At 37.4% G+C, this 15,639-nt stretch overlaps 1 protein-coding gene across 2 annotated transcripts; it reads left to right on the top strand.

Annotated features, from left to right (window-relative positions):
• The first annotated feature begins 309 nt into the window (after positions 1-309).
• C1QTNF3 (C1q and TNF related 3) lies at positions 310-12,807 on the top strand. Of its 2 annotated transcripts, none has more exons than XM_066569599.1 (6): positions 310-393; positions 5,625-5,736; positions 7,890-8,044; positions 10,628-10,757; positions 11,453-11,552; positions 12,648-12,807. In XM_066569599.1, the coding sequence occupies exons 1-6, from the start codon at positions 310-312 to the stop codon at positions 12,805-12,807; spliced, it is 741 nt and encodes a 246-aa protein (XP_066425696.1). The 2 variants fall into 2 exon arrangements, with proteins under 2 accessions (XP_066425696.1, XP_066425695.1); XM_066569598.1 differs by having other exon boundaries at positions 310-597.
• The last annotated feature ends 2,832 nt before the right edge of the window (positions 12,808-15,639 follow it).

Here is a 15,639-nt window from a genome sequence, read left to right as displayed (position 1 = left end):
TAGGAACCACAGGAGTCCATTAAATGCTGTGGTCATTTCCAGCATACGAATCAATTTTCCTTGTGGTGGTGAAGTGGTGAATAATGCCTGGTTTGTTTAAAGGAGCATGACTGATTTTGGATGAAGGATCCTGTCACTTTGGCATTTTTAGTTTTATTTATTGCATGCAAGCATATAAAACCTGGTACTGGTCTCAGTGCCAGGCTTACTAGTGGAAAAGCTGAAAGGACCACATAACGTCTGGTGCAGCAAAGAAGTTCTCCTTCTGCAAGGCATTTGCTGGACTCCTGAAAAATTATTTTGGTTAACATGGCAGAGAAGGATTTCATCAGTTGGCATCTACTGGCTTTATTTTTTCTTCCATTTTGCCTGTGTCAAGATGAATACATGGAGGTGAGCAGAAGATCTTATAAACCAGTGGCCAAAATATTGCAAAGTCACCACCAGACTGGTCACAAAGGTTCCAGAAGCAGGGAAATATTGAAACAGCGGCATCAACTTATAGAGTGGACTGTTGTTAATAGCACATCTACAGACCATAATGTCCTGAGACCAGAGGTAGATGATGTAGAACTGACTACCTCAGATAGAGTCCAGGTACTCTGAATTAATCTTTTAAAGATATCTTTAAAGCTAATGAGATTTTTTTTTTTTTGCTAACATTACTAGTGATATATTTATTGGAATAGTTTTTATTAAAGCTGTGTATTGGTCTGTATCCTGCTGGGCTGCTTTACAGGATCTTTTAATGAGCTGGTAGAACCAGCAGTGCTTGGGGACATTGGTTTCAACACAGGCAGCAGCACTTTGTTCTGTTGAAACTGTGAACTTGTGAAATCATATATGCTAAAATACAGTCTCTTAATTATCCCAAGGTATTAATTATTTAATATATTAAATATATTAGATATTTCTAACTCATTCAGAAGTGAAGGAAAAGACAGCATTTCTAGAGGTATTTGGAGAGATTCAATTAGCAGAGAATAATTTTACTTTGAAATGATGTATATAAAGTATATTTCTTGAGCTTGAGACAAAAATAATGAAATTCTGAATGTTCAAAAACTTTATGCTAAGGAGTAGCTTGAAAAAATCAGATACTAATGTAATGAGTAGATTTAATAACATAAATCAACTGAGAATTTATGAAGAAAAAAAGCTTGCAATGAAATTCTAAATAGTCTGCAGTATCTGCATTTTAAACTGAGAATATTTTTATGCCTTTCATGGCACTTTGCATACTATAGTTTATAACACAGGAAAAATGGCATAACTTGATTATACACAAAATATTGCAGTCCAAATTTAAAAGAAAAAAATCTGAAGGGTAGAAGATGAAGCTTTTTCTAGCACTAGGCAAAACAAAATTCCACTCAAATGAAGGGGCTTTTTTGATCAATGTGTTTTATTAACAGCAAGAACATGAGTGGGTTTTCCTACAGCTGATACAAATATTTGAGTCCTGTACAGTTCACCTTTTATCCTCTGGGGTTTTAAAATTTCTTCAGATCAAAGTATGATATTTTGAATTGCCAAAATCAAGGACATGCAGATAAGTGTTGAATAATAACCTATATTATGATAAGTAGAGAAGAGGTCTGATTTTAATCCTGTCCTGGGCTTGAAGCACTGAAACACATCCAAGTAAGGGAATAGGTTTAATACACTGTATTCCCTGTATTAAAACTTCACAGTGCCTTGCATTTTGTATTTCTTGGGCAGGAGTTAAATGTTCCTCCAGTGCACTCAGCAGAACAGATATTTAACTGTAGCATGTTAAACTGTGCTTGCAGAATGTAAGCAGTGTAAAACGTAAGCTGTACAGTCCAAGAGCCAGCCAGTGTGTGCAGACCTCTTTACTGCAGGGAGAATTCTGCGGCTGTGCGCTGCAGAACTTGTACAGAAGATTCCCCTTTAATACTACACAATTTCAGATAATGCAGGATTTAGGGCAAAACCGCAGCTTTTTAGGGTTCAAACTTTCCCCCACAGAAAGTGTGCTCAGGCTGCATGTGTCTCTTGTCAGAGAGTTTAATGCAACTTGTCTGGAGCTGACTGCTGGGGAACAGGTTGTGACAATAAAAACAAGCCCAGTGATCCGAGTACAGCTGATGGCAGTCATTTACCTGCCAGTCCATCTCCAAGAAGCAAACTTTTCTGGGGAAATGATGCAATTTTTGGCTTACTGAAATGAAATGGAGCACTAGCAGATGCACAACAGGGATAATCAATCACACAGTGGCTTACGCAATATGTTTTTTCCACTTCCAGACTCCAGGAATTTCTAGGCAGAGGAAGAACAAAGGTGGCACTGACATGTTTTAATTCATGTGAAATCTCTCTCTTTCCCTTGAGTTATATGGAAACTATTCAATTCCTATTTCCTGCTTTCTTAGTTATTTTAGATGGAATAACGCTACTCAGCTAAAGAGAATTTAGGCTGGGGAATTTCACCCTCTTGCTGAAATGTTTCAAAGGTCTCCTTCCCTGCTGTGGAAAAGAGATGATAGTATTTGTTGTTACTATCGATTGTATGTTACTACTCTTTGTTGTCTTTGCTGCATTGAGTGCAAGGCCAGCTTCCACACTGCTGTTAACTCATGTAAAATATAATGTGCATTTTTCAAGAGCAAGAACTCTTAGTGACTAAGCAGAGTCATGTCAGACCATTTTGCCATTTCAGGTTGCTCTTTGAAAATCTTTAAGTATCACCAGCCAAGCAGTGTTTTACCCTGAATTTTGGCAACTTTTGTTTGTGTCTTTGTTTGGAGAAGGGGCATGGAGGGCCTAAGTGCCCACAGAGACAGATATTTTGCATTCAGAACAGAAGCCAAGAATGGTGGAGGTACATTACTTGTCTTTTGTATTGTCTTAGACAATAAAACAGAAATTCATAAAATTAATCAGGAAGTCAAAAAGGGTCAAAGGCTGTGTTTCCAATTATGACTTGTTCACAGCTTTAATTTAAGGGAATTTCACAGACCATCTGTTGCCTAGATTATTTTTCTATATACTAAATCATGAGAAAATCAGCAGATAGCCTCAGAAATAGTTCCAGTTTTCTATCAGTGTTAGGATATCAATGTGGCAGATGCATTTCACAACCTCCTAAATTATATTCATGTTCTGGCAGCAAAGCCAAAGACTCACTGACAAAATTTATGCACAAATGGCTGCAGACGATGCCTTTGGCAAGTAGATTGCAACTAATTTCTATGCCACATTTGAGTGTAATTTTACTTTAGGAACATGTTTTTCCTTTAAATGTACTCTTCATGAAGTTCTCTGCTTTTAAAGACTAGAAGAAAATCCTAAATATTCCTCATCCTTGGCAGCTGACCACGAATAATTTTTTTTCTCCTAGTGAAAGAGTAAAGGTAATAAATTAATTACTTTATGACTTGCATAAAAAGCTATTTTTAAATCAGTGGAACTGTTGCATACAACCGGACTGGCAGGACTTGCCTTATTTCACATCTAAGAACCTGATGACCTTTTTTTTGAGGCAACGCCTGATAGCCCTTGGTTATGACCATCACTTGTATCTATTTTATTTTAAAATAGCTGTTTCTCTAATAAAGTTGTTCAAGATTTCAGTACATTGTCTGAAAAAGAGAAATTGCATCTGCACAGAGAGAGTGTCACATGCAGTCCCCTTTGCTGAATTCATGTCTTCCCTCAATTACAATCTGTTCTAAATCTTTGGATTTTTTTAGGCTGATATGACTTATTTGCTCTTGGCAGGTGTGTATTTAGTTCACCTTCCCATTTAACATGAATATGAAGCACTATCTAAAAAAAGCTGGAGATTTTAATCTCAATGCAAAAATCAACATTATTCTTTTAGGGGGCACAACATGCTTGCACAATTCCAGTCCTCTTGTACTTGGCTCCCTTTCAAGGACTGAAAATGGGCTGAAACTAGAGCTACTTCTTCTCTCATCCAGGAATATTATAAAAAGTGCATTTGGTGATTGTCAGTTATGTCCTGCCTAACAACTGGAAGAGACAAAACAGCCAGAAAAATACAAACAGGTTCTCCAGGAAGAGAGAGTTCAAGAGGCAGAACCTATTTTTCGCATTAACTATAGACCTTGTCCAGAATTAATCTAAAAAGCATAGCCTTGACCAAACCCCATAAGTATGAAGCCCTTCTGCCCATTGGCAAGTCTTAACTTTTCCATAACTCTTTGAATATGAAGGATATTTGTTTAGCTGTCAAGTCAGCCTTTATTCCCATGGTAACTCCACCATCACTGGTTCCAGCTGGACAGGGCTTGTGTCTGTCCCGTTGGAGGAGCTGCAGTATTTTGGTGGTGTCATGAAATGAATTTCCTATATCCATAAGTTCCTAAGCCTCCTGAAATCAATGAATTCCAAGGGTTTGCTTGGTATTATCCAAAACACAGGCAGAATGTTTCAGATGACATCAGTGATGACTGATGTGCTCTATTCCTGAGGGCAGGAATAAAGCACATCTGTGTGCTCATTTGACAGCTCCCATCCTGACAGAGGCTCATTTTCTGACACTAAACCAATAAGTTTGCATTGGGCAAGTAATTTGACAATGATAAAGATTAGGGAAAAGAAAGGGAAGGAAGGCAAATAATGGAATGAAGTAGTAGTTGGATTGGTGTAACTATCCATCTCCAGATTTTAAGAACTGAAGGTTTGCATCTCAGGATATTAGGAAAGAATTGTAGGTAAAAGAAACAAAGATGGAACAAATGAGGAGGTAGAGAAATAAAATCGAACACTGAACTTTGGCTTTATCTGACATACTGGAAAATCTATGATAACTAAGTTATGAAACTCAGTCAGAATTGAATGAGTCTCCATTAGTATAAACACAATAATATGGAAAAGAAAATCACTCAAACAAAGCCATTATTAAACTGATTACTACAGTAGTTGAGCTGTACATAATGAACTGATTACTTTATTTATGCTGCTGTATTAGTCAGCATATAGGTTTTCATGGGTTCACATTCACTACTACAAATGATCAAAAGCCCCTTACACCTTGTGTTAAGTTCAAATTTTTGTCTTGTGTCTTGGCACTTTTTTAGGGTCTCCCAACTTTAGTAGCCTGTAAATACATAGGTCTAGGATCATGAAGAGGAATATGCTGCACAGATATTTTTTTAGTATCTTCTTTGGGTGGCCCAACACAGTTTTATTTATGTTTAATGGAGGATAGTTCACTGCTGAAGGTCAAATCAAGTCCCTTGTGTCCTACCAGTGGTTGTACATAGGCAGGTTTGTCATCAAAGGTCAGTTAAAATGTGGGATCAGGATGTGAATCTAATTGAAATATTCATCTAAATTTCATTCGTTGGTATTCATTTATTTTAAAAACATTCATTATTTAACAGGACAAGCTGGGACTTTTTAATATTCGTTATAGATTTTTGAATGCTTCAAGAGCTATTCCTTTAAATCTTCCAAAAATAACATCTTCAGGGATAACCTAACTATGTGAGAATTTCATGCCAGATAAGAACTCTTTTAAAAACTTACCAAGTATATACACAGAAATATATAATGAAGACCCTGTAACCAACATGCATAAGATTGATGTCCTCCATGAATGAGCTACTTAAAGCTTATTTTTGTGCACTTAGCCCCCGCAGCCTGGACCGCAGAATCCAGACTGCAGTTCCTGCTGCCGAGGTGACTTTGGAGTTCGACTCTACCAAGGGCCCCCAGGACCTCCTGGGCCCCCTGGGATGCCAGGTAAAGATGAAGTTTAACTCACTTTTTTAAATCAGTCTAATTGCAGGCCATAAATTACAGGCTATTCTATGAAATATCAGAGAGTGGTCCAAACATCAGTGTTTGGGGACAGATTCAGAAATATAATTTTTCTATAATTTCAGAGGAGACAGATATTTTCAGTTATATTCTAAGATATTTTCCATTGAAAACCTATTTGTTATTAAAATTCAGCTTTCACAAATTCATACTGAAAATAATCTTATCACACCTCTAGGAAAAATTGGTCTCTCTTAAAACAGCATGAAGTTCCCAATAAACTTGGATGAACTTGTTCCCTGGAGCTGATTATTGTCATCACCTTTGTATATCCAGCTGTGTTACTGTGTTCAAGGGCTTTTCTTCATCTAGCATACTGCTAGCCAATATTTTACAGAAACACAATACTTCTCCCACAGAAATTACTTCACTTTCTTCTTTCATCTTGTCTTTCATTATAAAAAATCCCCTTTTTTAACATAAAAAATGTCCACAGAAGAACAGCATACACAAGAAAAGTATATACTTTGATCTGATAATTGATATGGAAATAGAAGAGCCTAGAAAAGGGAAAATGTTGGTTGCATGCTGGTGTCAGTTTGTTATATCATCTAGCTTCAGAGATTTGGAAATCACCATTCCTGAAGAAGAGGTACAACATAAATTATCAAGTCACTGAAAGACAGACTTGTCTCTTCTTGAAAAACTTACATCTTCTGTTAACACAATGAAAATGCAATTCAGTGATCCATTACTTACTAATAAATTGTTGGATTCTTAGAAGCAGGATATGATTTCATACTAGAGCCACATTTTCAAGGCTGCAGTGGACACACTGGGGCATGGCCTAGTCCCAGCTTTGCCCTTCCTTCCTGTCTCAGTCCCCCTTTCTGTCACTGCAGGATACCACAAATGTACGTCTGGCAGCAGCCTCCTGTACCCTGGGATTTCTGTCTCCTTCATTTGGTGGATTTCATGTTGTTGTGCCTGTAAGGGGAACAGCAGCAGTTGCTTTTCCCCTTGATTGAATCAAATGTTGTTTGCAGACTTCTGTTCTGAACTGGTAGAGCAGTTCTGGCTTCACATAAAGCATCTTGTTATTTTTAAGAGCTGCAGATTCCTCTATCCAAACAAAAAATGTGCATAATTTCTTTCAGCATTTGGCTTCCTCGTTTGAAGTTTTGTTTTTTTTTTCTTAATAGAAAAACTCTGAAGGATCACTTCATCATCAGATTTGATCTCAAACAACACTATTCTTCTTGTAAATTTCTAACCAGAGAGAATAATCAAAGAACAAGCAGAGTGGCAAAGAACCTAACTTCAATTCAGGTTGAATTAGAACAATGATGACATTAATTAATCCCCTGAGCTGAAAGATCAGGCTTTTGCTGCAGGAGAGATAATAATTGCTCAGTAATTCTGAGCCAACTTTAAAATCCTGTCAGCTGCACAGACATTGCTTAGTAATTTAGTCAGTCAACACCAGGAAGTAAGTAATACTACAGATGCATGAGTATGTTTTGCAATGAGTTGTTTTACCCATGTACTCATAGTAAGCCATCTCAAAAAAGGCTTAATTATAAAAATTTTGCCTCTCTTTAAATGTAGGACTATGCAATCAAACGACCCCTAGCCAACACCCTGCAAATACACACTGTCCTCTTTTCAGCAGAGATTTTAACAACTTTAATGCTACAACCATTCATCATTTGTGTGGATGTGTTTTAAAGATAGCAAAATCTTATTCAAAATTATCTTATTCTATCATGATCGACTTAATTTACCAGGAAATTGGTGTTTATACTACAGAAAACCACTTCTGCAGGCTACCTAGTATGTGGCAATTGAAAGAGGCTTTTCCTTTCCTTGAGCCTTCTCTCTGCTGAGGTCTTCCTGCACATCTCTCCCACAAAGCAATGACTTGAGACACCACCAGTTTATACAGCAACATAAAAGTTAACTCCCAGAATCTATGTCCTTCATCAAAACTTTTGCTATCAACCTGACCACGCAGCAGTTTCTTATCTGTTTCATCTCAGTCTGGGGTATATGGCACTGAAGAGGACCCTGTCACACTTGTCTGTTAAAATATGATAAATTCTTTAAATAAAACAGAAAGCTTTGTTTCCCTTCAGGAAATCATGGAAACAATGGAAATAATGGAGCAACTGGCCAGGAAGGAGCCAAAGGTGAGAAAGGAGACAAAGGAGATATTGGACCAAGAGGAGAGCGTGGCCATCATGGGCCCAAAGGCGAGAAGGGTTACCCTGGGATTCCCCCAGAGCTACAGGTACAGCATCTCTGGCTCATATTGGCTGCAGCAAACCTCAGATTATGGTTTTCTTCACTGAAAAAACAGACCCTTATTACTGTAAGATACTTAAGAAGCAAATCCCCTTGTAAATTAATACTGTAACAGGCATATACAGCCCTTGTCCTTACTGAAAAAAGTGCTGTGCCAGATCTTTCTGGAAAAGAAAAGCTTTAGTCAGAATCCAGCTGAGAAATAGGCAGGAAGAAACATATATGCTCCCCTTTGAGGGCAAAAAGCCAGTATCTGGGTTATTAAAGGAGAATAGCAGGGACTATCATTTTCCTACCAAGCTGTATCACATAAATAATTGCACTTCCCACAGCATATGGAAAGAGTAAAGGAGTCATGTCTCTCAGGGCAGCCGGGCTTTATGAGATTCTCAGAAGCACATGCATCCAGCTACTCAAAATTTTTGAGTGCAGTAAAAGTCCTTTAGTTTCAAAAGATACCCCTCAGTAGTTATCTGTATATTTATATGTCTAGATATTTTAAATATGTTTGGGGCTATGCAGGTTCTGCCTATGAATGAATAATTCAAAAGCCAGATGAGCAATTAAATATGGGTTCAAACCTGAGCTGTTGAGCTCAACTCTTGTATTGGCACAATCTCACAGCTTTTGGACTAAAGCTTCTTCAAATCCCAGGAATCTGGCAGATGGCAGAGAGTTTGTGTATATATATATAATATATATATATATATATATATCTATCTCTATCTCTATACACACACACACACACAGACATACATATATACATATTCATACATGTGCATATACATATAATATATGCATGTAGAAATATATATAATATATACTCATGGTATAGCTGAATATCTGATAAACATACCTTTAATTACATTCAACATATATCTTTCTACAATTTTAAAATTAACTACCACTGTTTTTTTCCTTACATAAAGACAATGGTAGTACTGTAATTAAAACTGAGTGATGAAAGAAGATGAACAAGGAAAGCTCATATTGTAATACCTATTTCCAATACTTAAAATTCCATCACTTCTTCTATCAGATGTCTTTAAAAATGTTTACAGTATTTCTTACCACCATACTTAAGAATTTTAAAGTCAGTGGTGGTATAGGAGGAAACACTTTTGAATACAATACTGTTTTAAGTACAGGATTATTTTGAAAAACTTTGTGTATCCATGTTGACCTGCTACTTCATAATGAGACCTAGTGAGAAAAGATATATTTTTCTGCTGTTCTGTTCAGCCCACAAAAAGTAGCTCAGGGTCAAAGAGACTGTGAAATGGAATCTAGACAAAAAGCAATAAATTCCATCAATCTGCCACTGCAGCTGCTTTCCTTTAACACATGATGAACTTTGATGTGATCCTGGCTGAGAAGCAAGATATTAACAATTGCCATAATAGAAAATGCATCCATGCAGGGGTAAGGAAAATCAGCCCAAGCTTTCAGCTCACATCTGGAGCTCCTTAAATTTCTGAACAGATGGCTAACGATTTCCGTTGTTGGATCCAGACTTGCATTTGATTGTCTGTTTTCATTTTGTTCTGGTTTGGATCTGAAATCAAAAGGAGTTTGGGCTGGGTTTTTTGTTTTTTTTTTTTTTTAAATACCAGCATAGCTGGAAGCGCACAAAAAATGTCATTTTTGTGATGGGCAGTAACAGATGCAATTGAAGACTTGTCATTTAAGAAGCTGAGATAGAAATAAAAAGCCAAGTCTACATGTAACCTTTTGGCAACAAAGTGCAGCAATTCTGATTCTACGCCATAATGGGGGCAGGGGAATGATAGACTTACAGAAAAGGTCACTCCCTTCCCTAACCAGGCCAGCTGGCGGGGTCATTCCCTGATATCTTCCTGAGGGTAATTTAAATTGTCTGGTGTGGGATGTTTTCCACTACTTCCTATGAAACATTTCTATGACAAGAAGTGAAACACGAAGTTGAAGCACAGTTTTAATTTTCTTATTTTCCCCTCTTGGTCTCCACCACCCTCTGATTTCAAAACTGAGGGCAACTGACAAGATAGAAAAACCATTGAATATTGAGTGTCAGCTGCAGCACTTCCAGAGGACCTCTAATAAAAGTGCTTCATGTATCTCTAAGCAAGAAACACTAATCTTTATGGATTTTACTGACCATTGCTCATTTTCACACATGCAGTTAAAAGCAATATCCAGTTTAAATGCATTGGGGAATACATAAAACTATATAAAACCTTTTTGTCAGAAACACCATTTCAATACTATATTGCTGTTGCATCATTCTAACAAGACTTAAAAGTAAATAAAATCTGAAATTAAGGTTCTGAACTGCAAACACTTGACCATACAGTTACTTTACAGTCATGAATAGTCCAATTGAATATGAGAACCCTAGTCTTCTTCCAGTTTCATTCAATGGGAGCTTTGTTAACTCCAAGGAGTTTATTGGTCTTGGAGCAAACCCTAGAAGAACATCTCTGTCAGGAAAATAAACAGACTGCAAATACAGGAAAAAAATCTGTACCTGGTTGCTCTACACACGTGTTTTTCGTGAACGACTGCCTGAATAAGAAGTGGATTTTTGCAGGTCGCATTTATGGCTTCAATGGCTACTCACTTCAGCAACCAGAACAGTGGAATCATCTTCAGTAGCGTCGAAACCAACGTTGGGAATTTTTTTGATGTCATGACCGGGAGATTTGGTGCTCCAGTGAATGGTGAGCATTTGCAAAACAAAATAATGTGATTATTGGAGCTGCAGAGAGACATGTGGTCAAAAAGGATGAGGCACTATTTAACTGCCTTTGTACTCAGTCTGCATAGCTCTTGCTACCTATTTTCCAGAAAAATTAATTGAAAGCTGAGCAAGCCAAGAGTGGTCTTGCCAGCCAGTGAGACTAGTGCTGACACAAAGGCAGGAGGAAGAGGCATGGCCAGGGGACGGAGCAGGACTGTCTTGCTTTGCTGTGGCTCTTTATCCCTTCAGCCACTGTGATGACAGAACCACAGTCTGAATGTTATAGCAAGCAGCAGCAGCTTCACAGTTGCCTCCTCCACCTCCTGCCTCCTGTCAATCTCTTGATCCCCATCCTCCCCCATGCCAATTCAGCTGCGAGCTGACCTGCAACAGATGTGTGGCTGGAAATGAGGCATTACAGTTCTTCATGGTTATTTCTCAGCTACATCAGTCCCCCCTCTTATGCAGCTGTGATGCAGGAAGAACAACACCTCCCATATGCAGAATTAAAATTAATCACATTTTGGAATGCTATAAGCAGAAACAAAATATCTGCTGACAACTGGAAGGCAGTTTTGTCCACAGCTGTTATGGTTTCTAAGCAAGAGGCACAAATGTGCAGCATTATTACTTCTTTCTATGAAGCAAACAAGTTGTTTTTTATAAACTTTTCAGGGGTATATTTCTTTACTTTCAATATGATGAAACATGAAGACGTGGAGGAAGTGTACGTGTACTTGATGCATAATGGTAATACAGTGTTCAGCTTATACAGGTAAGTAAAGGGCCAGGACATCTAAATGCAAAAACATTTGTATGGTTGTGACAGCTTGCTCACCTTTCAAGAAATGTAAAATTGTTCATTTTTTGGAAGAAATTCTCTGGGGTAAAATAACCAACAAGAAAACCTATTTTATTTTGCCATCCTCAGCATGCATACACATTTGGACCATACACACCACAGATGCCGGACCTAAAATTCAGCCTTGATCACCATTTCCTCAAACTCAGGGGAAAGGAGTTAGCACTACAAGTCAGGGTTGGAGTTCAGTGGTACCATGCTGTCATTCTGCTAAAATATATCTTCATCCTCATTTTGCTTGTCAGAGAAAGGAAATAATGAAGTGTCCAGTGACTAGGTACAGTCTTGTTAAGAGTTGGGAAGTTAAACTTTACTTTAAAGTTGGGAAGTGTTTAAGCTGCAGTAGTAAGGATGAGTAAGAAGCAAAGGTTTACTGGCCTTTTTATCATTAGCACGCCACCACAGGTAGCTTCATCCCCAAGAGATCTTCTCTGCAAAAGGAAAAGTGCTTAATTTCTATTCCCCCTGAAGCACTGATGTCAGAAAAGGCAAGAGGTAGAAGAAAGGAGGCAGAGCCAGGAGGCAAGCCCACATCAAATGTACCCATATTCCAATGAAAGGCTCAGTAGGGAGCAAGCTGCCTGCATCTGCTCACTGCCTATGCTGGGAGCACAGGGACTCAGCTCTTAAAATTAGTTGGGATGAACTCAAGGGGAAAAAAGCATCACAGAAAATTTGTAGTGTTGTGATCAATGAGCAGCATTTCATTTTAAACAAAAAATTTGTTCCTGTGTCCTGGAAAAAAAAATAAGTTACAATTCCAGAACTTCAGAAAGGAATGAAATAATGCATTTAGGTAAGGTGCAAAATTTGAGTAGGAGATCAAATGCCGAAAGTTGCCAAAATTTCCTTATAAAGCTGAAAAAATGTTGGCAAGTCTTTCAAGAAAGTTTTGCTCAGGATAACAATATACTTCTTGGATTTTTTTGGTAAACAACAATGGTAAAGTGGTTTGTTTGGTCACTGTTGAGAAACAAAACCCTGACTTGTTAAAATATTCATCCTTAGCTATGAATCCAAAGGGAAAGCAGATACTTCAGGAAACAGTGCAGTCCTAAAACTTGCCAAAGGAGATGAAGTTTGGCTGCGAATGGGAAATGGAGCCCTCCATGGGGACCATCAACGCTTCTCCACCTTTGCTGGGTTTCTTCTTTTTGAAACCAAGTAAAAAAAATGGAGAAAACCCAATAGATGTTTATGTGAAAAAAACATCTTTTTTGGAACTTGTATATTTCACTGGACTGTGAAATAACTTTACAACATTGGAGGATCAAGAAGCCTTGTTTTGATGCAATGTGCTGCTACCTGTGTATCAGAGATGAGCTGAAAACATTGGGTAGCTGACACAGATTCACAGAGTATCCATTGTCATCTGGGTTGCACCTATTTAATCATTAAATGTTGCTATTGCTCTCTTCCCCAAAAGTGAATGAAAAACAAAGGAAAAGAGTGGTTTACATAAAGTCAATTTCATCTCTAAATATACTTTAGTTATATGTCAGGAATTGAACAACTGATTCAAAAGTTTTGGATCATTTATTCAGTTCTTCTTACATGTTCATTTAAATTTGCATCACAGAAACAGGCCTGAATGTATTATAAGCAGGCTCAGGTGAGACCAGATCTAAAGGAAGAAGTTTGTACTGGATTGGAATGAGCTCAAATCGAAGGAAAAAATGTGAAAATATAGATGTCAAGGATTCAGGTATTTTGCATTCCCATCTCAAACCTCTGAAGATGTATCTGGTGTCATTTTTCACAGATTTTTAGCACATATTTATGCTTAGTCTCTCTCTCTTAGAAGAAGAATGTCAGTAGTTCTTGCCTTAGTAGCAGCTTGAAGCTAAGGTAATTTAGTTTGCAGTGTGAAGGGGATCAGGCAGGGGAACTGTAATGTTTCCCCCTAGCCTTAGAATTTTTAAACCTGATGTAAGCCAATGCAGGGTGTCAAAGCAAAGGCATATACGCTAGAGAAATCAGGATACACCAACAGCACAGAGATAAACAAACTTTGTGGTGTTTGGGGCTCCTCCAGAAGGATGTACTTTATAATATTACATATTTACTTAACAGTGAAGTTGTTGAAACAGTTTTCCTAGCAGCCTTCCAAGAATCAGTATTTCAGGAAAAGCCATTACAGCTAAGCCAGTTCAGTATTTAAACTGGTGAAAGCAAATGCTAGATGGCTTAGTAGTTCTGGTCCCAGTACACTGGGCCAATCTTCAGCATCTATGTTACTGGCTTTTCAAAATTTGGGTACCTGAAACTCTGTCCTGCTATTTTCATTTGAATGAGCACCAAAATCAATACTGAAGTTTGAATGTATCTTGTTCTGGCTCTCCATACAAAAGTTAATGAAATATAAAATTCCTTTTTACAGACATTACATTTTAATCAGATATTACCTGCCATTAATGTATAACAGGAAGGTGGGGTTAGGAAAATATTTATTTGAAATTCTTTTATACTGGATACAGGTATCAGTAGCACAACAATAGAGCAAATGAATTGAAATCTGCCCTATGAATTTGTATGTCCTTGTACATATTCCTAGCGTATGTAACCACATCTTATGAAGAAAAATGCATGTTGATACTTGATGATTATGACTTATGATGTTTTTAGTTTTATGCATCAACCACTGAAAATATTAGCTTTAATGAACTGTTGTCTAATGTGTTTTAATCATTTCTTTATCAACTTGGGTCAGGTCTGTGCCACATAGGTTTTCGAAACCTGAGACCATGTTATTTTGTTAAGCTTACTTTGTAAAACATACATTTATTCAATAAAGATTAATGGTTCAAAGCTATACTGGTTTGCTGATATCTGTATTTACCAAGGGTATTACCATTTGGAGACAATAGAGAGATGTTCTTTTTAATATGCCTTTCCTAAGCATTCATTTTGCTACTGAATGGGAGAAAGTCAGCATTAAGGATTAAAATACATTTATTTTACACATGTGTGTGTATATATATATTTACACACATATATACATGAAATTTCAATCTGTAAGGTTTCCTTTGGGGACTTACTCTTCTTTTGTGACATGGCCGTTTTGGTCAGAAGGAAGCACTTAGAAACTGTAAGACATACGCTAATTTTAAGCTCCTTTTTATCTTACTATTTACTGTAATGGCCATAATATAAAAGAAAGTCATGTTTTGCCTTACCCATTTTGTACTGTTTTCATGAGTTTTGTGCAACTTGGCCTGCTAAGAGGGGAAGGTGACTAAGAATTACCACAAAAGCTTCTTTGGCAAAAAATAGCAATTCCAATGTTAAAGCTAAACAGTTTTTTACATCAAAGCTAAAATTCCTAGGTTTTGATTGAAATCTCAGCAGTCTTTTCTCTGCAATTTACTGCATGCAATCTCTGCTGATTAAGCGTCATAATACTTTACAAATAAATAGTTAACTTACGTATTAATTTCCTTTAAAAGAAGAAGGAAGATCCTTCAAAATACAGCAACTGATGTGAATATGAGTGTGTGTGTATGTGTGTGTGTGTGTGTGTGTGTGTGTGTATTCTTCTTCTCTAAAATTAACACGCTTTATTTTCAGTAAGTCATGTGGAATATATAATCTTTTTTCTCAGAAATGTTCATGAAGGTTAGTCATCTTTCCATTGCTGCTGATGATTGAAAGACTCTTGCTTAGGAGATGCTCAAGACAAAATGTCTTCTACCAGAGGCTTTTATCCCCTGTTATAAAATACATGGTATCTTGTAATTTGTGTTACAGCTGAAAAACCTTCTGGAAACTGCAAAGCTGTAATTTAGAGTAAACTTAATGGCTTCTTGTCTCTTCTAAAATGAATCAGTATCTCACCCCCTCCTTGAGCTCCCAGATTTAACCAAAACTTGGCAAGACCCACAAGTCCCTGCCTGCCATGAGAGCTGTGGTTTGGTCGGTGATATTCAACCTCTGTGGTAGGTGCTAGCATCCTGGCAGCAGAAAATGCTTCTCAACACAGAGCCAAGTTGAGCTCGGCTCT

The sequence above is a fragment of the Molothrus aeneus genome, chromosome Z, assembly GCF_037042795.1.
Source record: "Molothrus aeneus isolate 106 chromosome Z, BPBGC_Maene_1.0, whole genome shotgun sequence".
NCBI classification, from domain to species: Eukaryota; Metazoa; Chordata; class Aves; order Passeriformes; family Icteridae; genus Molothrus; species Molothrus aeneus.
This window is presented reverse-complemented; position numbering and strand designations above follow the sequence as displayed.